The 27672-nt window shown below is 38.8% G+C and overlaps 1 protein-coding gene across 2 annotated transcripts in view; it reads left to right on the forward strand.

Moving 5' to 3' along the window:
* The first annotated feature begins 18137 nt into the window (after positions 1-18137).
* Positions 18138-27672, forward strand: part of Fign (fidgetin, microtubule severing factor) — a 116483-nt gene continuing 106948 nt past the window's right edge. The window contains exons 1-2 of one of the 2 annotated variants that reach the window (XM_075985027.1): positions 18296-18470; positions 19243-19413. In XM_075985027.1, the coding sequence (XP_075841142.1) occupies positions 19389-19413 (25 nt within the window). In that variant the 5' untranslated portion in view covers positions 18296-18470; positions 19243-19388. Of the gene's footprint in view, positions 18471-19242; positions 19414-27672 lie in introns of both variants that reach the window. The other variant, XM_075985028.1, reaches the window with a different exon arrangement.

Consider the following 27672-nt stretch of genomic DNA (forward strand, 5'->3'; position numbering starts at 1 on the left):
GGCATGTTTAAATATCTGTGATTATCTCTGTACAGAAGAAACCTCATGGATAGACTAGAAAGAATTGTATATAGGGAGATTTTTTTTCAATTAGCTGAGGTACAAGGGGGCTATAATTTATTTAACTTTTGTGTAGAAATAGGCTAGCCCTCTAGAAAATGAGTTTTCTAGAGGACTAGCATTTCTTGAATAATTAAACAGAATTTCTGGTATGTTACATGATCTGGAGCTCTTTTCTTTTCCAGTGAAGGAGAGTGTTACTTATTTTCTGCTTGGGGCAATAGAATGAACCTTCTAGCTGACCAGTGCCTTGAAGCCTTTGAACCTCAGGACACTCATTTCTGATGCCGTTCTTCTCCACCGTTCCTGCTCCCTGTCCTTCCGAGCTAGCTGCTATGCCAGTACTCAGATCTGAATGAAGACCTGATGATTCTGGGTCCAGGAGAGTAGCCTCATAGCAAGACATTCCCACAGAGTATTATCACTAGCCATTTTATTTTGATTAATATTTTCGTACAAATCTCATTTTCCCCCTTGGGGATAAGATGTGGAAGGCACAGACAGTCATTTGTTACAACGATTTCTTTTCTGTTGTTGACAAGAACTCTTAAGTAAAAGCTATTTCGTGGTTGCCTATGAGGTGACCAATTCCTGCAGGTGGATACTTCAACTGAAGCCATTAACCACACAGTGGCATCATCAATGACATCACAGCCCAACCTATTTCACTAGACTGTGACCTCAGGTACAGAGGAAGAAATGAAGGTGAGAAATCTTAAAAAGAAACCCACACCACACATATAAAGTTCTCATATTTAGCAACTGCCAAGCAGAATAAATGAAGCAAGTAACTGTGAAATTAACATATTTAATAACTTGAAGTTTACAAATTATATTTAGCATTGTACTCACCTTCTTCTATCTGTTGCCCATACTCTTACTCTGTTTTTTTTTCTTTCTCTTTTTTTAAACCACTTTTACATATGTTAGTATGATAGCTAATTTCATATTAACTTGACAGAAGCTAGAGTCACCTGAGGGAAGGGAACCCCAATTGAAAAAAAAATGCATGGTAAAGGCAAGCCTGTGGGCCATTTTCTTAATTAGTGATTGAGTAAGGGGTTTCACCCCATTATGAGTGGTGCCATCTTTGGGCTGGTGGTTCTGGGTGCTGTAAGAAAGCAGAATGAACAAGCCATGAGGAGCAAGACAATGAAAAACACTCCTCCGTGTCCTCTGCATTAACTCCTGCCTCTAGGTTACTGCCTGTTTGAGTTCTTGGCTTCCTTTATATTTTTAGAGATGTATTTTATTTTTATTGGTGTGTTGTGTGTGTGTTTGTATGTATGTATGTGCCTTCAAATACCAGAAGAGGAGATTGCATCCATAGAAGCTAGAGTTACAAGTGGCAACAAACAAAACTTGGGTCCTCTGTAAGAGCATCAACTCATGATGTTAACTCATGAGCCATCTTTCCAGCTTTTATTTGCTTACTTTTACAGTATAACATCTAATGTTTTAAGTAATCAAGAGCTAAAGAAATGATTTAGCAGGTAAAGGTACCTGCCGCCAAGAACGATGCCCTGAATCTGACTCCCATGACCCACAAGGTTAAGGAGAGGATTAACTCACAAATGTTGTCACATGTTCTCAACATATGTGCTCTGGTGTATACACACACACACACACACACACACACACACACACACAATATAATTTTAAAAACTTTTAAAAGGTGTCAAAAATTTTTATGGTTTTTATATTAATAACTGATTGTGTAACCAAAAAACTCAGTTGGATGTCAACATCATGCCTCTGCTAATAAGTAAAAATATTTATTTAAGGGAGACTCCAAAATAAACAAAAGAGCTAAATCTGCAAAAATGTAAACTATGCCACAAGGGCAAGGAGTTTCTGCATCACTGCATAAACTAACAAAGTATTGGCATCACGATTCAAAGGCACTACTACTAATTGGAATTTAAATGAAAAAAAAATCAGATTTTTAGTTATTCATATCCTCTAGAATAGTTGCTTATAATGGGTTCCAATTACTTCCAATAGTTTAATTAAGTGCCATATTGAATCATTAGGTTTTCATTTACTCCAAAGCTTTTTCGAGCATCATTCATTTCCACATTCATTCCAAGACATTTTTCTGGCTTCCACAGAGAATAAAAAAAGAATTGAGAATTATTTCCCTCAAGAAATTAAACAGACAAGTTAAGATTAGAAGAAAGTGAAGATATACAAACATCCAAATAAAGAATGAGTAGTAAATATAAGTAAAGCTGGGGCTGTGCGTGCAAGGAATTGCTAATCTCTGTTGACTGGTGCAACGAGCCAGGTACCACATTATGAGCAATGAGGACTTCATTTTCTTTTTCCCTCCCAGCTCTATAAGGAAAATATCAAGGATTTTCTTTGCTTATGGGACCAAGGTTGTTAAATATTTTGCCTAAGGATAATTAAATTTGAACGATACCCAAGTTATCTAACCCCCAAACATAGAACCTTGAATGTTCTCCAAGGAAAACATCTTGGCTTTGGGGTAAGTCTGGGGCATAGGGTGGAAGATGTCAAGGCCACTCCTTGCGACTCTCCATACTCGAGGATCTTTTTTTTTTTTTTTTTTTTTTTGGTTTTTCGAGACAGGGTTTCTCTGTGGCTTTGGAGCCTGTCCTGGAACTAGCTCTGTAGACCAGGCTGGTCTCGAACTCACAGAGATCCGCCTGCCTCTGCCTCCCGAGTTCTGGGATTAAAGGCATGCACCACCATCGCCCGGCCATACTCGAGGTTCTTATACAAGTCACTTATCTCCCATGAGCCTCAACGGCTTTTTAAAAAATAGAATATGATAGAAAAAGAGGCTTTGAAAATTCTAAACCCCTCCGCAAATACCAATGTATATTATATTAATGCCATACTCCAATCATGTAATATAGGGTATTGAATTGAGTTGTATCAATAAAAGTTGTATTTTTTAAAAGATTGATAATTTTGGAATCATAAGAAATTATCCTACCAGGGACTGATGTAGTTGTGTTTGGAGTTCATGCCTATTAAGAACAGCACAGCCAATCTTTCATCTGTATGAAAATATACTAACTCAGTATTTGCAATAAAAACCATCACACAATTATTACTGATTCTAGAAACCCTTATGACCTTCTGGTCACTGGTATGTACCTACCAGTGGAGACACTCAGAAACACTAAGAATTGTTAATAGGATCATTATAACGATATTGATAATGGTTACGTCAATTGGTAGCTCCTATCTCGACAGCTAAATAGGAGGGCAGGGGCATTATAGAAGGAAACAAACATTAACTTTTCTATTAGATTAGTAGAGGATTCAGCGTTTCAGGAATACCCTGACACGTGAAGAGCTCATTACTCACAGCATATGAACGAACTAGGGATACATCAACTCTTCCAGTTCCCTCATTGCTATTTCCCTTTCCTAAGGGACTCTTAACGGTAAAAAGACAACTAGTATGTCAAAGCAGACAGCAGCATGATGTGTGAAGTCAGCTTCATTTAAGCCACTTCTGCATGCAGAGTTTTAATGTAACTTGTCTTTACACGCACCAGTGTGATACTGTAAAACATTAATCAGTGCTACTTCACTTTCAGGGCACTTAATATTTCTCTAAACTTAGAGGTAACACTAATTCAGTAATTACTATCATTTTATCTTTTTATATAACTAATTCCTTAAAGGAGAGCCCTTTATTGTATTAATGCTAAATTAAACCCATTACCCTAATGAATGTATTTTTGTTAATTATTGTTAAAATTTTTAAAGGATGATAATAAATTTGAGAAATTATTTCATTCCAACATATTCAGCATTTGGATTTCCTTTTATTGGTTTAGGTCATACCGGTTTGTCGAGATAAACTCAAAACATGAATTTTTCTCCACTCTTATCTGCTTCCACTAGAAGCACTTCACAAATATTAATCAAAGTAAAACTAGAATATTAAATAAAAATGAGAAAAATACTGGAAAAGGAAGCAATGATTACAAGGATTCTGACATCATAAAGGGTCTGTTAAAAAGGACTGAGCCTGGGGTGTTGGCTTCTCAGTGTGTTTCAAGCTTTCAATTGAGAGGAGGTCCACCAACAAGGGAAAAAACTCATTTTTCATATTGTGGAATGTTCACAGGCAGCTCATGTGTCTACTCTTCCTTTCCTCCCACCCACTCATTGTGTGTAAGACTGGCTCATTGGTGGCAAAGGAAGAGACAGAACTTGTGGGGAGTAATCACAAAGGCATTTCCTACAAAACAGCTGAGAGGTTCCGTTTAATTTTTGTCAACTTTAGATGGGAGAGCTTGGCAGAAGAAGCTTTGTTCACAATTTCTGTTATTTAGAGCTTGTGATCTCGGTGGTACAGAAATAGCCTGCTCATGTATGTTAATATACAGGGTGAATTCAATCCACAAAAAGTGAAAAAGCTCTTTAAGATTGTTTTTTTTTTTACACGCTTGTTTTTTAACTTTATTTGAGCACCAGTCAAGAGGAACAATGTCACAAATCTCTAGGCACAAAAGGCCACAGCCATTATGAAACAAAGGGTTGAGCAAACATGTGGTCAACTGGCACTGACCTATAGACAGAGTCGCTCTAAATAATTTACACTTAGAATATCACTTTGGGACCCATGTGGTCTAGATCAGTTGTCTATAATCTCTGAAACCACCAGAGCCATTCTCAGCTCTACTCTTTCTTGGACAGTGACTAAATTGCCCCACTGCATGTCTGCCTAGTGAAGAGTTCATCAACAACTTAGCTTCTTCCAATACGTGAAAAACAAAATTCTGCCATAATGAGAGGTCACTACTAACTTCCCATGAGCCACTCAGTGACAAGATCTCCTGATGTTCAGACTGAGCCTTGGCATTCTCCAACTTACAACTGCAATAAGCAATAGGAAGTCAGTTGGTCTCCTTCCAGCGCTAAACAAACCAGTTTTTCCATTTTCATCATAATACCATATTTCATGTGTATAATAATAACCTCTGAAGAGAAATACATATATGAATATATACAGTATATAATTGTTACTTATAATTATATAGAAATGATGATCAAACCTACATTTTGGACTTCTAAGGAGTTTGCCCATGCTTCACTGTTTGTTTATTTATTTATTTATCTATTTATTTAATCTTTTTTTGATGTCTTGCTGCCTGAGAATCACCTGACACTTTTTTTTCCCTTTGGAAAAAGTTTTTGGTAATTAATATGAACCCACGCGAAAATAGAACAATCAAGAGTGCAAATCACAGCATCAGTTTCTGTCCCTCAGGATGAGAACTCACACGTGATGGACCTCTGTGCACACCAATGTTCCCTCCAGGTATGTAACAAGCCACAAATCTGCATTTAAAATATCATACTTTTCTAGACACTAACGCTCAAAAAAATGATACATGGCCCATGTTTCTGGCACTCTATATGTCCATCTGCTAGCATGGCATGGTGCCCATTCACAAGGTAATAAGACAATTTCACGAGCACACAGATGCCAAGCCTACGGAGCCTTACCATGCTAACTTGCAAAATGAAGCATGTACCTTTCTTTTTCCACAGTGAGCGCATCATCCTAAGCCACGGCCACCATCTACGCCTTGACTCTCTTCCATTAGATGAGATCACAGCACCCGACATAGGCAGAACACAGACTGGTCAGCTGCTGCCAGTTCAACTCCTGAATGCACTTCTGTCTAGAAGCTACAAGGAAGAATTAAGGTCCAATCTTATAGAATAAAATCCTGGCACTTTCACTGAAGCTAAAAGACAGACATCTGCTTCAGAGAGATTGACCAGTGGATAGAAATTCCCTAATGGATTTTCTAATATCTGGAGGCTCATGACCATCAACTGTCCAGCAGCACATGGCTCAGACAAACAAGGTGGTTCAAGTGTTGAGATGTGATTGCGTTTTCTGTAGCTATAAATAGAGTACCCCTATTGACTCATCTTCCTGAGAGTATAATGATAAGAAGGACGTGGTAAACAAAAGCTCTCTTCTGAGTCATACCAAGCTTGTTCTGATTGAGGCTGTTCATACCAATCTTTTGAATTTATATGAATCAGGCATTGTTCCATCAAAATATACTTTTTGTGCATATCTCTCATGTGAAGAGTCATTTAAAGAATAATTATAGTAAGAAAACAAGCTCATGTCAAGAGGAAGAAGAAAAACTGGAAAAAATAGAAAAAGCAGGAAAAAATGACACTAAATTTTATTTCAGAGCACTAATGCTTCTGATACCTTTATACTTTAGGCAAAATTTTATTCAGATATTAATAAATAGATCAATGTACTTAATCTCTTTTATAAAAACTCCACATCATAGCTGGGTGGTGGTGGTGCACGCCTTTAATCTCAGCACTTGAAAGGCAGAGGCACGGGTCTCTGTGAGTTCAAGGCCAGCCTGGTCTACAAGAGCTAATTCCAGGACAGGCCCCAAAGCTACAGAGAAACCCTGTCTCGAAAAACCAAAAAAAAAAAAAAACCCACATCACACACACACACACACACACACACACACACACACACACACACACACATACCATAAAGCAACATGGCTACACATACATTTGTTTACCAATGATAAATATGCACCCAAATCCATTATAAAATCTAGTCACTATCCAGTTGTCATGGCATGTGAATGATCCCAGCACTAGGGAGACTAAGCCAAAAGCTCCTGAATTGGAATACAGTTTGACTTACAAAATGTGAGGCCAGTCTGGTTTACACAGTGAGACCTGATTTAAAAAATAATATAAAAATTAAGCCACACTCAAACAAACATTAACAATTAGTAAGGAAAATAAAGTAAAAATTAAGTTATTGAGAAACTCACAAACACTGTCCAAACAAATCATGAATAAGGGTTGAAAAATAAACAAATTTTGTGTAATTCAGAGTCTTTCCATCCCCCATCAATTTACTGAAGGACAGACCTTTTTAAATAGCAGAGTTTGGACCTGTTAGTTTAGCTGAACAATAACCAAGAAGAACACCATTGCACAGCATGTCCGCTTGGTTTTACAGCATGAGTGAGTGACTTCAAATCTAATTAGGACAGGACATTTTGCCTGAACAAGCCTGAAAAATATTGAGCAATTTCCTAGCAGTCATAACACTGATTCCGGGGATGTCCATACAAGAGTGACGTTCAGGAAAGAATAAGAGCTAAACAGCCCCAGAATGTGACAGAAAAGAACACTTTGCAGTAAGATAGATCTGGATTGCACTTCTATCTATCCATTCCACTAGATCTCCATCTGTAGTAGGAATTATTTATACCCATTGAGACTCAGAATTTTTAAATTAGAGTCCAATGTGATAGGTGTGTCTGAATACAGCATGAAATTCAATTACAGAGCCTAGTTGAATAGAAGACAAATTCTAGTTTGCTCATTCATGAAAATTAGTTCTAAGATGTTGGAAGTACAAACACTAAAAGACTGAGAAGAATGGAGAAGAAAAGGCATGGTGGATGTGTCTGTTGTTCAGTGCTACGGCAATCTGTACCTGCAGCAACATCCAATTGGGTCAAAATACTGCACAAGCACAATGCTCGGGGTAAGTAAAGCGAACCTACATTTCTAGAGAGACACAGCATCTATATCTCTGAAGATTTACTTCAAGAAGCAAATAAATATGGTGATTTCACAGGATCACATTTGAGATATTAACTGATTTCGCTTTCTTCTTTTTTTGAAATTCCAAACTACTTTGGACTACTTGCTTTCCTTTTACCACATCATTTTATATGAAACATTTTCTAGTTGAGGGTTTGTTTCATTTAAGATCAAAAAGAAAAAAGTCAAGATATCAAAGCTGAGTTTTAGTCATAAAAAGAAACAATCTTGGAAAACAAGGTTGAAAAGACAAATAATTTTGAGGGAAGAAGTCTCTTAAAACTCAAGTTAAAAATCCTCAAGAATGTAGAGAATTTATGAATACATAATAGTGTAGGAAAAATACAAGATAAATAAACTATGATTTTTACAACACAGGAATGAATAACATTGCTTCTAGAGTAGAGAAAGCAGAAGAAACATATAAGAAGGTGATGGAAGGAGAATGGACAGAAATATGAAATAATAGCGCTTAGCCATGCATGTGGACTTCTTCTTTTATTCTTATTTTTCTCCATTTTTATTAGTTTGTTTTTTAATTAAATATGCTATTGTGGTTTTTTGATAATGATAGCTTATATTGACTAATAAACTTTGGATTCTGAGTGTGGCAGGAAATGTGAAACTGAGACTGATGAAGAATTGCATGTTTTATATCAAAATTAAATTTCGATTTAGGCTGTGTCATCTAGTTTTTTCTAGATATCCCTTCCTTCTAAAACAAGGATGTGCTAAGTGTGGCATACTTTAGAAAGGGATCAATGAACAGAATGAGGTACATCTGAAGATGGACTTACAAAGGTTCCATATGGATCATGAAGTGGAAAAATATCCCAAAGGTTATGAAGCTCCCAGAGATGACAAACAAGTGAGAAAATTTAAGTGGCTAGGGAAAACATGGACACATACATATTGAATATCATAAACAGAGATGACTTAGATCATTTAACTTATGATTCTATGATACGACTAAGGAAACCTACTTAAGTTATGCACAAAACTGTAAATGGAAACTTTTGTCATTCTTCTTATGCTGCACATCTGTTTAAAGATTATTTATTTTTATAATGTGAAGCTTTAGTCTTTAAGCTATATAGGTTACTAATAATTACAGCTTACTAGTCACCCATATTTGACATACTTATACTTATGCTAGTTAGGTTCTAGATGCACAGAGATGCACTCAGCATAGATAGGTTATCTTCAAACACTTCAAAGAACTACAGAATATGACACTACTGCTCCTGGCAGCATCAATCTACTCCTAAGACAATGATGGGCACCAAAGTCACTCCATATTGATCTTGTTTTCCTCTTGGTAAACTGGCCTATTGGGTAAAGAACTTTTCTTGCCTCAACTGCTCACAGTAAGCCCACTGTCCAATCTGGACAATCAGGATACAAGGTGTAGTGACTGCTGAACTTGCCAAGGCAGGCTAGGCCAGTCTTTCAAATTTACGTGTTTCTGAAAATGGTCTGTCAGATATTCTAGGCCTATATCCAAAGTTGATTGTGTGACTGTCCAGGTAGCCAGATATTTCTGTCACTTCTTGAACCTCTTGGAAGTTGCTTGTTTGCACTTCTTGCTTACTCAGCTAATATTATTTTCCTTCTCAGGTCTTTGGTGGGTTTAAAGACTAGGAGGTCACAGTTACTATTCTCTCTTCTATTAGTTAGGTATATTAGGTACAAAACTTAGACTCTTTAGGATAGGACAGATATTGGAATAATCTCTGTTATTTGTCATTTATGTGTAGCCTGAACATTTAGTATGTGTTTTTTGCTTGATGCTGTTCCTGTTTGTCATAGTTCCATTTTTGTGTATGTTATTACCCTTTCTTTCTCTTGGATAATACTTGATAATTGTTGCCTTTATAAATTATTTTATGTTAGGGTTAGAACTTTCTTAATTTGACACAAAGGGGAAGTACAGTGAATATTTGCTCCATCCATGACCTAGGACTATCTGACCCCATAGAGACAGTGCTTCTGCTCTGCCAATAGACCCCTTTAAAGGAAAAGTAGGGTAATCTCTCTCTCTCTCTCTCTCTCTCTCTCTCTCTCTCTCTCTCTCTATTTCTCTCTTTCACTCTTGTTCTCGCTCGGTAGTTGGAGATTGAACTCTGGTATCATTCACCCCTGGGCAGAATGGAGGACCACTGCAGCCATCTGCCTTGTTGTGTATCTGTGAGTGTATCTTTGTTACCTCTTTAATGGGCTCTCAGGGATTCACCTACACAAAGCCACCAAGGCTGCACACAGTAAATTAAATCTTGGTAAAAACAAAATATAGCTAAGGAGCTTCAGAGTCTACATCAAAAACAGGACCTTCAGTTTACACCAAGAGAGAAGAAAGGAAGGTGACTTCAGAATAAACAAGTAACTAAAAAGACTGAGATTATCTTGAACTAGCTAAGTGGTAGAAAGTAAAATTTAATTATTTAGAAGTCACAGCAGAGAGTCTTATTGATGTTTATTAGTGTCTCTGTCTATGTCAGTGTTCCTGTGTGTATGCATGTGCACACGTGCTAGTGTGTGTGTGGGGGGGGGAGTTGTCCTTACAACATCCATTGTGACATATAGCCAACACTCATCTTGTGACACTGATAGTGATAAAACTGGATATAGGCTTGCATGAAGAGATTTAAGTTAACTGAGTCACCTGGAAGCAATCCTCTCCAATCTGGTAAGCAATCTGCAGGCTGTTTGGTGTGTTTCAGGTCCCCAGGTTTTGTGAACTGTTACCCATAATGGAGTGGACTTCATTAATGCAGCTGTCTTTGAGGCATTTCCCTTCCTTTATAGTTGATCCTCTGAAATATATATGATCCACATAACACCACCTCTTACCCACACATTCAAGGGTTCATTTTTTTCTGGCCTTGTTTAATTGTTATTACTAATAATCCCCCCCCTCTCTCTTCCTAGTTATTTGGAACTCTGGTTTTTCTGAGAGCAAAATACCTCACTTAAAAATGAAAAACAATATTTATATGCAGAGCAGGGCTTCCTTATGTGTGGTGACTCAGACCTTGTCATTTGGGGAAATTAAAATAACAGCCATTACTACCTGACTGAAGCAGACATTTAAATAGCAGACATATTTATGTAAAGATGCCTCTGTGTGATGTACTGGACACCATTCTGATGCTGAAGCAGAATGACAGACACTATAGTGTATTGCTATGTTTTCTCATATCTGGGCATGATTCTTCAGATGGATTGTCTTTTTATGGGTGATACTACCAAAAAGGAGTGACTTTTCTGCCAAAGTGCTCAAGCCAACCAACATAGTAGGTCACCTGATCATGGTCAACCCAGCAGGGTTCCCGAGCAGGGGATGTTTTGTTAATGTTCTGTATGTCTTCACTCTCTTGATGGTTGTGAAGTTCGGTGGTTCGTCCATGTTATCTGAAGGGAAAGGGAGGAGAAGGGCTTTACAAAGAAAGGATGAATGCAAACACTCTTGGGAAAAAATACAATGCTTAGTATTCTCAGAAGGAGAATTTTATTTTTCGTCTTTTAAATTAAAAAAAGGAAAAACAAAACTGTGCACATGCCTTGTGGCCTTAAGGAGAGCAGCGCTGGAACAAGGCTGCTTTTGTACTCTATTAAGGTTGAGATTAAAGTCCCTCCTGATAAACTGAACATTCTTTAAAAGTGACCAGAGTCAAACAATGTCTGTTTGCTGCTACTTTATTACAAAGACACCACTGAGAATAGCTAAGAGTATACTATTTGATCTTTAACAGGTTGACCAAGTGATTGCAGTTGGCTCCAATACATGAGATGCTTTCTGCAAATTATTGTTTCTGGTTATAAACCTTTATAATATCAAAGAATGAATTATGTATGTATTTCATGTTTTCTTTTCTGCTATCAGCCTTGATGTTCTCATTTTAAGTTCCACCCTAGCCTCCTAATAATGCAATATTGAGGCCATTCAGACACTAATTATGCCTCCGTGGCTTTTTTGAAATGACTAAATCAGCATCAGTTCTATAATTATCATTAGCAAGTTTGTATCAGTGGCTCACATCACTTGAACAGCTCAACTTAAATGATTTGTGAATGTACTCATCTGATACATTGAACAGTCTCTATAGAGACAAACAGGTGCTTGCACATTACTTTATGTAAAACAGAAAATCTGAACATGTATATTGTATGAAATATATTTTCAATTCAATATTAAAGCATTTTTTCATGGCTTGAAATATTAAACTATATAGAAACACCCAGGATACCTTGCTTTAAAAGCTCAGTTGAGGTGAACAGTGTAAGGAAACAGAAAACCATTACTCATACTTTAAGGCTAGACCCGATGTCTTCCTCATTTTCAGAATGTTCAAATAGGAATCTGGCAAGGATGATTGACAGGAAGAAGTTTCCAAAGGTAATTCCTCTGTATTTTCATTGTTTCTGTTCTTGAATTATTAATATTGCCAGTAGTCATTCGCCATGAAAACAAATCAAGGTATGTATGGTAAGCTCTTGCTTGAATGCAGCACTTTTATATGTTAAAAATAGTTATAGAAGACCAGTCTTTTAATGTAATGAAATGGAAAACTGGTGGAGAAAATACAGCAAAATGAGATTTCAATAAAAATATTATATCTTAATTCTGTCAGTAAATGGATAGATGCAGTCTGGAAAGAATAAAACAGAGAGAAAGACAAAACAAAACAAAACCCAGCTTTGAGTGAGATAAGCGCTGTTTCTTTGTATCATTCCAAAGAGAGGGAGCTTCACCTTAAACCGGGAAAACCTGGTAAGAATTTCTGAAACTCTGTCCCTTTAGGAATGGTGAAACATACATCAAAAACGACACCATTGTGTTTTCCAGTGAGAATCACACACGTGCATGTGCCTATACATGCACACACACACGTGTGTGTGTGTGTGTGTATTCTTTTACCAAGGTACAACAGATCCTTGTTTTGCAGAAGGAAGAAAAAAAAAAACTTGTGCCATGCTGTAGTATTTTATGACCTACATTATTACCCTCTGGGTAGTGAAATGATGGTGCCAAACTAATTATTGCTTTGTCTAATTTTAAATCCAGGTCTATGGAGATTAACAGTTTGCACATTAATTCAAAGCACCAACAGCCCACCTAACCTAATGCTGTCTTAAATGAATTAAAAACCCCGTTTAAGAAACTTTAATATACTCTAAATGAAGGAATTGTACGTCTGTGCTGTATTCAGTGTTTCCAAACCAACCTCACTTTGCTTGCTTTGTTTAAATGGACAGACACTGGGGAAGAACTCTCCTTCTGTTCGCCCATCACTTCTCTCTAAAAGGACACTTCCTCTAAGCTTAAAGCATGGAACTAAGTGTAAAGGGATGGGCAGGGAGGGAGGCAGAATAATGAGTAGGAATACTATGTTCAGCTTTAAGGGGAAGAAAAGTTCAGTTGTAATATATTGTCCTGTTTTATATCTTTGACATTAAATGAATGCCTTTAAACACAATGACATTTTGTACTATTACAAAACAGATGTGGAGAACTGAACAATCAATACAAATAGACCCTCTATTTAAAAAAAAAAAGGCAAGGGAGCATATCAGTGAACATTCCAGAAACATCGACAATTTGAGGGACCAGCAAATGTTCAATGATTGCAATAGCTTTACCGCTGCTTTCCTCACTTCTGGTTCTGTAAGCTCCATCTTCTCAAAGCAGGGCTAAATTCACATAAACCCCTTGCTTGGAAACCATCCAGGATTTCTTCTTGCCTACCTATTGAAATGCAGACTTCTTGACTAGGACCCCCCTCCTGCTACTCCATAACTATCCTTCACCCCCACACACATTTGGCCCATGTGTCACAGAGATACAGAAAGACCAGAGTACCAGTTTCCAGCAAACACCCCACAACTTCTGTCTTCTGCTCATGGAGAAATGACTTCTTCTATCATTCATTTTTCACAAAAAGTTACAAGTTTCAGTGTTAATTAGGCATTTGGTTAAGGAAAGTGAAGATGGATGCCTCCCTGCCCTCAGGAGGCTTACTACCTAATAGTAGAGTCAGACATAGAGGTGCTTTTGCACAGTTGTGAAGGGGCCTAAAGATACGGGTTTTGATGAGGACACAGAAGAATAGTTCCTAAATTAGAGGAGGTCCATAATAAAACCCGAAAGCAAATTTGCCTACCCAAAAGGAGGGGGGCCTAACCAAAGTATAAGACAGAAGGGCAAGGGAAACAGAGAGCAGAAACAGAAAACTGTGTGCAAACCATAGTGCTTTATGCTTTGGAAGATAAATGAGACCACTAAGTCCAGAGAAACTGTCCCCCTTCATGAACAGAAAGCAAGACAAAACTCTTTTTTTCCCTTCTGTGCAGAATCTTTTACAAATGCACCTCCAACATAAACTTTGAGCTATCTGACTTTAACCGTAAAATAGTAACTCAGTTTTCTTTAAATTTGCAATTTTTAGCACAATATCTTTAGCCACAGTAAATATTCAGTATTCACTTTTTGAATGAAATTGAGAACCATGAAAAGGCAGCAGTCAGAAGTTACAATAACCCATACGGATACTTTAAATATATGTGAATGAAAATCTGAAAAACATACACTATCATGTATTGTCTGAAGAATACATCTCTGCATAGCTAAGGGAATATTTCAGATGACTATCACGCCAGCATGGGTTGGGTTAATAAGGGGCCACATGAAGCATCCTAGACCAGTTTGACAGTGTCTGCATTCACACGTAATTCGGAACAATTTCAGTAATTTTACTCAATAAGGTCAAGGTTTACACTTGCTTCTCATGGGAGGAGGGGGTTGTCTAAAAACTTTTGAATCACCTCAACTGAATTCAAGTGCAGATAATGATCTTTTAAATAATCTTCAATTTTAAAGATGCATTAAAATTATTCCATGACAATTTTCATTACTGGAATACTTAAAATCTAGATTGCCTTGATTTTAATCAGTGGCTACTAAACAGTTTAGAAGAAGAGATTAGTTTATTTTATGAATATATATATATATATTAAACGTAAGTTTCAGATTAAAATATAGTAGTTAAAATTAATTTGTATACAGCATTTTATGAAAACTGTATACAGTAGCCTGCTGTGCTTGTGTTTCTGTATAGTATCCAATATTTGTGTTCTTCTTCCTGACCCCTGTACCTGAGGTCATCTTGCTTGTTCCTCTCTGTGACATGAACACCCATCCTATATCCTCCCTAGCTTAGATCTTCTTAGTCTAATGAGGGTCAGGGAACAGTCATCTGCAAAATCAAAATCAGCTACTTCCTTCATGATTGTCTTATTTTTCACTTTTGGTATTACTTATACTACCTTGAGGATGAGGAGGAGGGAAAGTAGAACTCTTCTCAGCTTGAGAAACATACCCATATACACTCACATATATGTTCGGTCACATACTGATCCTCAGAGAGAACAATAGGCTCGTCACCTTCTGAATTTCTTAAAAAGCCATAGCCAGGATGTACCATGTAGAAACGCAACTTGTTCAAATACAATCGTTTACGTTTAGATATCTCTACGATTTACAAAGTGAAGATGGGACACTGCGGAGTGTCACGAGCACAACAGGAAGGATGTGTCAAGTTGGTTCTTCCTGAATTAACTGTTGCCTTGATTGGAAGCTCAATCTGTTTTAATGCTCAATTTCAAATCCTCATGTTTTGCAAGAAAAAGTTATGTAATACATATTGTTGAAAAGGAAATCGCTTGCAGCCAGACAAGACTTGCAAGTTTTAATGATGAACGGGAATGGAATATGATGGCCACTCCAAAGCTATTAATTCTTGGCATATAACTAAAGAGTGTTACAAAAATATAAACATGGCAGGCAAAGCCATAAAGCCTTTGTGAAAAACATTTTTTTTTAAAATTCCACATAAAGTAATTGGAGAAAAGCAACTTTTGCTTATATATAAAAGTAAAACTTGGAAATCATTCAGTGCAAGTCCTCTGTGGATTTTTATTATGTATATGAATCCATAATGTGTATGCTTTTATGTGAGACCTCTTTCCTCTGGTGTATATTAGACTTTGGACAATTTAAAACTTTGTAAATACATGCAGTGCTCTGCTGAGCAGTTTTTTCTTTTTTGTAACTTTACAGTTAAATTATATTCGTTGGTAGGTTGAACAATGGATTTAATAATATTTCAATGAATACGTAAGGAAATTGAAGAAAGTGCTAGCTATTATCTATTAATGAACTTTTGTTCATCATACTTTTCCCTTTCTCTTCTAAAAGCTAAGGACTATTTTGTTTTAGATTATGCTAGGGAATTACCTTATGTCTGTCATCATAATGCAGGGTATGGTGATATATTTATGTATATGTGTGTGTGTGTGTGTGTGTGTGTGTACTGATACATACCAGGATCTCTAATTTCAGTCTTAGGAATTTAATGTTGAAGGTTGATTAGTTCTTAGATTTTTTTTTCTTCAGCAGACAAGGACAGGGCAGTCCTGCCTGTCTGGCACAGAGACCATCTATATATGTGCTGGAGACTTCTGCGTGTCACCACACAAATGGGTAATAAACGAAATTAAGAGTGATTTGAAGATTAAAAAAAAAGTCACCTGCACATTCTGCAACAGCGACCCACAGATACTCTCCTACACGTATTTCTTTGTGATAAAACCCAGTGAATAACTTTTCTCAGTATCGTTTTAAATGCTATCTTCTAAAATGGAAAGAGAATCGTCTCAGTGTTCTCCGCTGCCTCAGAATAAAGTTCTGCTTTATTTCCAATCCTAGCTTTAAAAATAAAGAAGTGCAGTCAGGTCAAAATCTATTCCAAATAAAAATCTCATCGCTTACAAATATGTTTTGGCACACCACTCTTTTGGCGTCAATTGTCATCTGCTCAAATTTAACCATTTAATTTTTTGATTGTGATAAACGCATCTATTGAGATGCAAGGAAATCTCAAATGAAGAATGGATTTAATTCCTAAGTATATGTTTGGCCTTTTATGAGAGCAGCGATTCCGTCTATTAAAGCCCTAGCCGGGAAGCTGGCAGAGAAGCGGACACTTAGGAAGGGCATTCGCCTAAACAAGTGCATTTTCAGCTCCAACCTTCAAAGGTAACATTTTCAGCTAGATGGCCTCCTGGTCGAACGCATAATTTGCCTCTTTCATTCTTAGTTTAGTTGAAATATAGAGGACTGGCTGTCCACCAGGCCAAAGTATAAACTCACCATTTATCTATTAAAGTCATATTTAATGAAAATGAAGAGGAATTATTACCCAACTCTCTCTTTCTCTCATTACAATTCCTTAAGAACTTTCCCGGGCACATTATCTCGTAGACATCATGATCAAATGTTATTGTTTGCTTTATTATCTCAGTTGGATGGTTGGCTAGTCTAGGATGAAATAGGTTGAAGGCAATCCTCTCAGCCTAGAAGTCTGAATGAGGTTCCCATTCAAATGATCCTGATTGTTTGGGGGTGGGGCGGGGTGATTAGTAAACCAACTGAGCTTACACTGCATAGTAAGCGTCTGGATGCAGCACATTTACATCTAACAAGAGACCCCAGAAAACGTGTGTGTGTTTCTTAAACCTTATGTTGCGAACAAAAGGCTATCTCAGCCACAGACAATCAGCACGGCACTGCTCCCTGGGATGCGAGCCACACACTCAACTGCACATTTCATTCTTCCTCAGCTCCCAGCACCACAAAGCCCCGACTCTCTTCCTTCTCCTGGGTCCCCAGATTGCTCCATAGCGGGGGGCTGGGAAAGCTGAAGCCCCAGGTCTCTGCCTGTGCACCAGCCTCCCGCACCGAGGGCCCCCCGGGCGCTGCTCTCCCCTGCCCGAGCCGCCTGGGGGAGTTAGGGAGGGGAGCCGGGGAGCTCGAGAGGGGACCGCACACCTAGACACTTAGGGTTTTATTTATTCGCGGAAAGGCAGCTGCGGAGAAGTGGGTTCACGCTGATCTGCCTCCCCAACTTGCCTCTCCCTAGCAGATAAAGTCATTTTCTGGCTAGTGCTGGGGGCCTCGGGGACCAGGGCGCAGGGGGGGGCGGGGGGGTCCCGGCTCCGCGTCCCGTCCCGTGCGCGCCGCGGCGGGGGAGGGCTGGCCCGGTGGCAGCGGTGGCCGGAGGGTCTGGGAGGGGCCCTCGGGGGCGCGCGATCGCGCGTGGACACCCAGGCCCGCTTCCCCCGGGGGCATCTCTTCCCCGCGCGCGGGCTGGGCCAGGCTCCGCGTCCCCGAGCGCCGGCATGACCTCGGGGCCCCCTCCGGGCCGCGGGAGCGCGGTTGTGAAGCTGGGCGGCCGCCGAGGCCCGGGCCGTGTAACATGACCCGGCGGCCGGCCATTGCGCCCTCCCTGCCCGCCCGCGGCCGGGCGCTGCTCGCCGCTCCCGCCTCCGCTCCCCCTGCAGCCCCGGCCCGCGCCGCCGCTCCCTCCCGGGGCTCCCGGGCCGCCGCGCTCCAACGCCCGCCTCTCGCCACTGCCTCCCGACGCCCGGCCGCGCGGCCGCCTGCGTCTCTTTCTCCCTCTCTCCTTTGAAAACTGATCTTTGGCTCTTAGTGTGAAAGTGATTTGAATTTGGCTCGGTGGCGCTCTGCGCCTGCGCTCAGCCTCTGGCATGCTGGCTCCTTCCAAGCAGCTGTTTTGGGTTTGAAATTCCAACATGGCAGAGGCTGCAGTCCGTCTTCCCTTCAAAAACTTGGAATGATTTCAAATCATAGGCACCTTCACTTAACCCTAGCTTCCATTCATCAGCAAACACATCGGATCGATGCTACGCTAACCTATCGGGAGCTCGCTCCGCGCGTCCAGGTAAGGGGAGCTTCGTAGTTTTCTACCATCTGTTTAAATTTTTTGTTTTGTTTTATTTTTAAAGAATATAGATAGATCCAAGACCTATAGTGAGAAGAGGTCCCTGAGTTGTGCCGTAAACAGTAAATTTAATTTGCATTCGTTTCTATTCTGTACGCCAACCTGCTGTCTAATTTCTCCGTACAAAGTAGCCCTGAAACATTATGATGCATATTTCTGCAGCTTAATCATTGTAACAATAGTATGGGATTAAGAGTTCGTGACTGCAAGAATCTCGCTTTTCGCGATATTGGGCTTACTTACTACTATCTTTTTACTTCAAAAAATAAAAAAAAATAAGAGAGCGGAGCCATAGGGTGGGGCTAGACTTTCTTCGGGAACTAACTTCTAAGTAAATACGAAGTGTAAATAAGAATCTTGCACACACACAAAAAGTTGAGGTTAAATTACAATCTCGTGGCAGGGGGATCGAGAAAAATGTCAGAGGATCGGTTGCAGAAAAATGTAAGCACATCATCCGGGAGGGGTACAGCGTGGTGGGCGTATTGTTGGCAAGGAACGGGAGAGAAAGATGTATAATTTAATGGTATATACAATCCACTGATCCTATTACCGTCCTCCCCGGAGCTCTTGTTAGTTTCAATGGGAGTGAGTGAAATTGACATGGACTTGCATTCCTGGTCATGTGCTTTTTTTTCCTTTCTTTCTTCTCTTGTGATCTGAGATCCCCTTTTTGTTGATGTTGCTTTCCCCCTTAATTATATGCATGTAGGTTAAATGAATACCTGACGAAAGGGCCCACGTTTCAAGGCAGTGACATTTGATAGCTGAGAGGAAAAGTGGCTTTAATGAAAAGCAACCTTTGGAATTCCTGCTTGTGAGAAAATCCAATTCAGCTTTTTGTGCTACCAGCAAGAAATGATCAGTAGCACCAGTGTTTATGGTATGTCAGTTTTGGAATTTACTTCCTTTGCATTTAAATAGGGAAGACGAATTAAAGAGCATGATAAAAATCATTGGCGTCTGCTCTGGGAATCAGATGCTCACAATGTACAGTTCTTTATCAATATGTCTATATCTGTTTATTTTAATCTGTCACTATGCTTTTCTTGCATTTGCCATCACTTGTTTATGTATTTTAGTTTTGATTAATCCATGACTTGCGGGAAGGACACTTTCACTGGTTTTAGCTTTAATCTTGAAGTTGCATGTTTCTAGTTATGCTCTCTATAGGGCTGAAGTCAAATGGTATGCAAATTAGTTTAACTCAGGGTGGGATTTTTTGTTGTTGTTGTTTGGGTGGGGGGCAGCTGGATGGAGTAAGTGGGAGTGTGGGGCAAAGATTGCTAACTAATGTGTATGTGTATATATATAATGTACACACACAGGACTGGATGGAATTTTCTTTTTCTTTTTTTCTCAACCTATGAATGGAATTTGACTGTCCGCTCTCTTGATTGCACTTTATGGAATAATTGGTTCTTCTGTGTGGACCCCCCCCCCCAATTGGGCGAGTGAGTGAGTGAAGGTGTATCTTTTAAATGAAAATAAGATATGTAAGTGCATATTTCTTATTATTCTTGTCCTTAATGTCTTATAAGAAACAGTGGCAGTTTTTTCTCCTTTTGCCATTGACTTGTCTGTCTGTCAGCGCTTTTTACTTTTAACCTGTGACAGAATTAAATACTCAGGCACTGAACTGACTTTATATGAAATCACTCTTTTCTCTTTCTTTAAAAAAAAAAAAACAAAGTCAGTTAACTGGAGTGAGGGGGATTTTCAGTAGCTCTCGTGGCTGTGCTGTGTGTATACTTCGTGATCTTCAATTGCAACTAAGGACAGCAACAACAAAAAGATGGGAAAGTATTTTGCATGGCCAAAGGATATGTGCACTTTAAACTGTTTTTCTTTTTGTTGCTGTTGTTACATTTTCCCCATGCTATAGATTTCTCTTCAGAAGAATGAAAGGAGGGACAGAAATGGAAAAAAAAAATAAGAGAGGGGCAAAGCTGCCAGGCGTCTGTAGTGTGGCCCTGGTCAGTGCTTTCTCATAGCACAAATGAGAATACTAGGGAAGGGACTTCAGGACTCCTCGTGCGACATGCACTTCTGCCTGGGCTCTGCTGACTATAGGACTAAACACACACCACACTTGCAGGATAGGAAGGATTTGATTGGATTTTGCATTTGGAACTTGTTGACTTTGAATCGATCAATAAGAAGACTGTTTATTTTAGATGCACATAATTTGCCCTGAGAAATGTTTTAAGGAGGAGAGAGCACAGCTTTTTTTTTTCTCTTTCCCCTGGAGCTGTTGGAGCGAATGGGATTGCCAGATGGGCGATTTCCCTCTGTGATGTTAAAGCTGTAATATATATTCAGAGCAGATTGGGCTGCTGCCTGTGATCAGGAGGATATTACATTTATAAATTTTAAATCGGAGCTCGGACAATGTGCTGAGAGCAGAAATTGGATGGTTTGACTGTTCACCGTATTGATACTTAAACATGGTTTCTGGATAGTAGTAGTACTCATTACTGCAATAATAAGTAAAAACACGCACAGGCAACAATACCATTGAAGGCATGTAACAGCAAATTTTAGTATGTAAATTACTCTGAGACTACACATTGCTTACTATTAAGTAATAGTCAGATAATTTATTTCTCTGTGTGTTTAAATGCCGGATGTGCAAATGATGTTCAGAAGTCTTGTTATCACTCACTGGAATCTGGTAGTGTGTGTGTACATATATATGCATATATACGCAAACATGTGTATAGAAAGTGACCACATGTATCTAGGCATGAAAGGGTACCAGTGGCTTCTATTTTTTCTCACTATGATTGTTTTTTTTTTAGATTTTGTTTATCTCAAATGTGTGGCCTAAAGGAACCAGAGCTACAACCCTGAAAGGCTACGAAGTGGGCAAGTGCCCACACTCAGCAGCTCTGCTGTTGCAAATTAAAAGTGTGTTGTGGTCAGGAAATGAAAGCTACAATGTGTCTTTTGAACAAGTCGTTTATCAAGAGAAACATCTATCAGGGACTGCCTTGTCACATTGATCCTCTGAAAGTTAGGTCTGAGGTGGAAGCTTCTTTGATGCTTTTGATCCTAAATTTAATACAACGGGGAGAGGGGAAAAAAAGATATTTGGACCAATATAGATTTTTTTTTAAAAAATTGTTTCCTGAAACTAGCAAGATCTATTTGTTAGTACCTTACTATGTGTGAAGTTTACTAGCCATCACAGTTGGGAAAGGCTTCAGGGGGAAATCTCAGGCTTTAGAAATTCATGGTGTTCAACCACACATTTATAATACCTTCAGTTATGAGCAGCTTCTTGATGAATATGGGCATTTGAAAAGAGATTTTTTTTGTTTTGTAAGGGAAATATTGAGAGTCAGCAATTTTCATTCATTTAAATATTGAGTTCTTTCTTCTCTTTATTCTTTTGCTCCTGTTGGGGGTTCTAATTGTAATTGTGACAAATTGAATTTCATTTTGCCAAGCACTCATTTTTATTTTCTTTTAAACTCTGTCCTCAAACATGCTTGCCTGTACCATTGCTATTGTTTAATCATTTTGAATATAGTTGGTTATCAATATAAACTATACAGACTTATGAGTCTTTTGGAGTTTCAAATAGGGGTAACACATTAAGCGTGGTACATTTTCCTGAATACAGTGCATGCATTATTCAAAATTTAAAAACATTGTTAAAACTATGACCTAGTTTTTTTTTTCCCCCCAAAAGAAACATTTTGTAAAGCAGCTGAAAAGCAGTTTGCTTTATTTTTGGAAGCAAAGATAGGAAAGTATTTCTTTGAGATAGAGTTTTTGGATACCTGCCTTACAGTGCTGGTGGTCACTTGTTCTTTCATGTACTCTATTAAAGAAGCAGGCGAGAGTGTGGTGGGAGTTTTGAGGAGTGTAATACTTGCTAATTAATCATGTCTGCAATGAAAGAATCATAGCAGGGCCATACAATCTCGCTGTTTGCCTGGAAGAGGGTGAGACTTTTGTTTGGAAGCCGCACATGTGAGTAGACTGGCTTGGCTTTGCTCTTCTCCTAAACAGAGTTTTGTGGGGTCTTTTGGAATTATTTCAAGAAACATTAACAAAATATTTTTTTCTTCTCCCACTGAATCTGCGGGGATTTCTTAAACAGCATCTAACTCTTCTGAGCACAAACAGGAATTCTCTCTTTCGTGCTTTCTTTTCTCCAGTTGTATTTAAGACTGCTGCAGTTGAGCTTCTAGCAGAGAATCTTTCTAGTCGTTGCTGTTCCTGTTTTCACTGTGAGGAACTTTGGAAAGCATTTTGTAGGCTGCTGCTCCTGATAGACACGCGGGAGAGCAGAAATTTCATTAATTATCTTCAGCGAATACAAGCATGTGGGCAGAGCACAAGAGCAAAGCTTCTGCAGGAGTCCACAGAGACAGTCTGCGGTACTCTCTGCTCTTTCTAACACTTTAGAAATTCAGCCTCCTGAAAGAAGTGCTTCATTTCCTTCCTGGTAAATTGTTTGGTGCCCCCACCCCACCCCCAGCTCCAGGTGGTCAAGCTTAGGTGTGACTCTCTTGCCCAGGTTATAGAGAGAAGATACAGAAAGTTTGCAGTGGTTTTCAGGACTGTCATTTCCAGGTGAAGGTGGGCTCTCTGAACTCCCGTTTCTTTCAGGGTTTTTGGAAGCCTAATGATTGCCTAATTAAGTAGTCAGTTTTAATCATCCCAAATCAGCAGAATTATTAAGTGTATTTGAAACAATTGCAGGCTTTTTTTTTTTTTGTCTGTTTGTTTGGAACTTTCTAGTTGTTCTCAGAGCCTTGCTTTTACAGGAATGTCTGCAGCTTTTATCTTTGATCAATAAACTCCCTGCCTGAATTCCGAATATTACTTTCTAAAGTGCCACAGGCATTGTTTTGGAGATAATACATTTAATCGCTAAGAATTTAAATTGATTTATGTATTTTTGATAACAAAAATTGTTGCAGACATTTGTGGATATGTTGACTGTTGCTGGTGGAGAGGCTTTTTTTTTAATCACCATATCAGCTGCTGTTTGAGTTATCGATAAATTAGAATAAGCAAATAGAACAGAAGAGCGTGCAGTTAAAATGTCGCATGATTCTTTTTATAGGGATATATAGGAACTAATATTCTAGTGTCATTTGAACGTAACTATTTCTTCAGGTACTACTGGAATGACTGCAATTCAAAAATTGACAACTTATGAACTCACAGGCATATACTTTTTTTTGGAAAGAATGCAAATAAATGGCATCCTCAGCAGATATTTTCATGGTTAGAATTTTATCACAGTCTTCTTTTTTTTCTAATTTCATTTAAAATTTATTTTTTAACTTTAATTTTTTTTTTTAATTCAAATGTCCGGTAGGAAATTCAAGCATAGACTCTGACAGGAAGGCTGACTGCTAATCTTGGTTTTGCTGTTGCCATTTAGATGACTGTACGTTGTTTGCTAAAAGACATGTAGTGCAGATTAAGAATGAACAAAAAGTGAAACTCTGGAGCGGGCGAAGCCTGGAGGAGATGGATGGTACTTGTAGTTTAAAGCTAATTGAAAGCAGGGGGGTGTGCCAGCTTCGTGGGCTAAAACCACAGGTATCTGCCCAGCCCTGGCATGCCCCTTGGATACCTGTTGACTGGTGGTCACTCAGATTGAGGAGGCAGAACAGATTAGGTGATGCGAAGCCATGAAAACACTAGATTTCGTCTGGCTCTCTGTGAATAATATTTTGGTATTTTGCGCAACAAACCTGCTCGTTGTCCCGTGGCTGGAGTAGTGACACTGTCTCTCATGGCGTGTGGTTGACTGTTCAAGAGCTGCTCTGAGCAGCTCCAAGGGCGGGTTTCAGTTCCTGTGGATTCATGTCACATGGTGGATAAATGACTCTGTTTGCTGGCCCGTGTTTTAGCATTTGTGCTATCTCTTCTGCTAATCATATTTTAAAACTGATACCACTTTAAAGTAAAATGCATGATTTATTATACGAAGACCCAAGGTTAGCCTCTTTTTTTTTTTGCCCTCTATCTCATTTATTGATTTTGGTTTGGGGAAAAAAATGTCTTTTTTAGAAAAAAATTTAAATCTTGGAAATATTTTGGTCTTTGTTAAAATTTTGTTCTTATTTTCATAAGACAAATAGCTTTTATTGAAAATTATTAATGGTATGTAATTTACTAGTATATCACTTACAAATAAAGATTCTTCTGAGACAAAATTTCAAACGCTTATAAATTTCTTCCCCTTAGTATCTTAATGTTGAAAATGCTTTCCTCGGTTTCTTTTCTATGGATTTTGGTCTCTGCTATTGATTTATGTATTTGTCACAGTGGTTTCTAGATATATTGCTGGTGAGGGAACAGAACATGCATTTTATTTTCCCTACAGAAACCCTTCTTGTTTTTCCAGAATAAACTCATACTCGGCTTACATCAACCTGATGCTTTAAACATCGTTGACAGCAGAGTGTTGTGCGTGTGTGACTGTACTCCTCGGAGAATGAATGACCTGGACTTTCCTGCATTGGCTCCTGAGAAAACATTATGCAGGGAACCGGGAACATGTGGAATTAGATTTGAAAGGCAGCGCAGTGTGAAGTCATGACTTTCTGTATATTGCAGGAAACTTTGTGTTGTTTTGTTTGACTTATTATTATTTTCACCTACCAATGCTGTGACCCTCGGCAAGGACCATCTTCTTCCTATATAGGGTCCAGCACACAATTAAAATGTGAGCTAGCTCGTTTAAAAATTATTTGTAATTTCAGGACAGCCACAACAGACCATTCCAGCAAGTTCAAAGCCCTTCTTTTAGGGTCCCTGTGCCTGCTGAGGTTACAGGGCAATGAGGCTTCACTTGGCTTTTGCTGTCTACAAACTATATTAAGGGACAGCTTTGGGGAAATCACTGTTTTTCGATGTTGAGACTTGCTATTCCATTTATTCGATTTGACTCTGCCTAAAAGAGTACTAATGGGAGTTGTTAAAAAGAACAAATACACTAATAGGCCTTTGGGTGCTTCTATTTTTGCCCTTGAGCCCATATATTTGTTTTAATCTCATATTGTCTTGTACTTGATTGTATGTGGTCTCCGGAACTGAGTGTTGTTGACCATGCGTACATAGGTACATAATTAAGTAAGTATACCAGCAGCACAGAGGGATTGCAGAGAGATTTGTAATGAGAGGCTGAATGGTTTTTCGTTGCCTTGTACCACCTCTACCCTTTCCTAAGGTCAATAAATCTAAAGTTATCTAAATGTGTATAAAAGCCTGACCATTCAAAATAATAAAAGCCTACCTCGTTGAGTGGCAGTCAGGGAAGAGGGACAAACACACAAATAATCACCTTAGTGGGCTAGTGTCAGGATTGGGATTTTGACGTGAGGAAGTAGCATGGCAGCTCCATAACCGTGGTGACAGGCATACTAAGGGTGCAAACAACCTTTCATGCAGGAGTCCTAGCTTTGTAGTGGATGGCAATCTCCTTCCTCCCTCTGACCTGTAGTCTGTGGGTGTGGCTGCTTTTCTACTTTGCTTTGTCCATTCTTTGCAAATGCTCACCCCCTCCCCCTACCATACACACACACACACACACACACACACACACACACAGAGAGAGAGAGAGAGAGAGAGAGAGAGAGAGAGAGAGGCACTGAAATTCTTGTTTCCCAATGCACTGCTCATATTGAGATGCCTCAAACTACATCTTGATGTTGAGCAGCTTTTCAGATAAAGACTGAGGTATGATGGAATGCCCCGCCAGTGTGGATCTGAGTGCACTTGAAGTTGGGCCATTTATTTTCAAAAGGTAGTTCTTACATCAGATCACTATTGCCAGGAAGAAGATATCAAAGAGCTGACAAAAAGTCACTCTTCTTTTATGTAACCCAAGACTGGGGTGGAGAAGGGGCCTTTAAAGATATTTTAGAGGAAGGGAAAAATGGAACTTATTTCGAATGCCTTGCAAGACTTTGCCGTAATACTATAGAGTCCTAGAAAGAAATGCCTTCGTTCTGTGTAACAACGAGGGGTTGCTCTTTCTATTGGTATACCCTCTAAAGAAAGGAAGTTGAAAATAAGGATTTTAACCCAGCCTTAAGGGATCTTCTACAGAAAGGACATTGTAAATGTGGAATATTGTATTTGGGTGCTCAACAATCCATATTTCTCAGTGTTCTGTGGTTTGTCTACAGTTTCACGTAACACAGTTCTAACTCTGCTATCTTTTATTATATGTTCCTATTAAATGTTTGGCTTCAACAATAGTTAAGCTTCCAATCTTGTTAACAAATATGTGGTGCTGTGGTAGTTTACTCTGACTGTAGTAGCTTTTTAAATTTCCATTGCCTTTCCCCTCCTTCTCCCTGTTTCAAATCGAAGTTAAGAATAAACACTTTCTCTCAGATCACATACCTCAAGGATGCTAAATTATAAACCTTAATTAGGTATGATTCATTGATTTTAATCTTGCCAGATAATTATTTTGAGTTGGATTAAAAAGAAAAGATTGCCTTAATATTGAAGGCATTTCCATTTTAATCCCCGTTTTAAGGTGAAACAAATACTGTCAAATAAACAGGCTACTTTTTATCCTTTTCTGCTTGCTAGTCAGTGCATCTGGATAGGAATGGGTGGCTGCAGAGGTGAGGTATTGAGAGGGAAGCTTTGCTCCTTGCAAGCTTCGAATGCATTTTTTGGGGGTAAATTTCACTGCTATGTATTCCAGGGATCTTAGGGAATCTTTAAATAAGAGCTGAAGATTTGACTATTACATGGATTATTCACTTGTGCGTGCACACGGATACATTTCTTCTTGAAGGTTCTGATGTCAGAGCTGGTTTTGGTATTTTTATGAGTAATTAGGTTAACGGGGTTAGTTAGAGAATGTATCCTTTCCTGGAAAATGAAAAATTACATTCAAGCAGAGGTACATATTCATGACTTTAAGTATTTAAAATGATATTTTATGACTCATTTTTTGAAAAATAATACCCAATATGCAGCTTGTTAAGAATAATAGCCGCGTTTACTTTTTGCAGCATGTCCTGTTGGAACTGACTTTGCTGTTCTTGAATCATAGACCGACAGTCAATTTTAGATCCTCTTTGCAAAAGATGTGGGTCTAATGGCCTGGCCCCCACCACCGTATTCTTTGCCGTCATTCTGAACC

The sequence above is a fragment of the Microtus pennsylvanicus genome, chromosome 9, assembly GCF_037038515.1.
Source record: "Microtus pennsylvanicus isolate mMicPen1 chromosome 9, mMicPen1.hap1, whole genome shotgun sequence".
NCBI lineage: Eukaryota > Metazoa > Chordata > Mammalia > Rodentia > Cricetidae > Microtus > Microtus pennsylvanicus.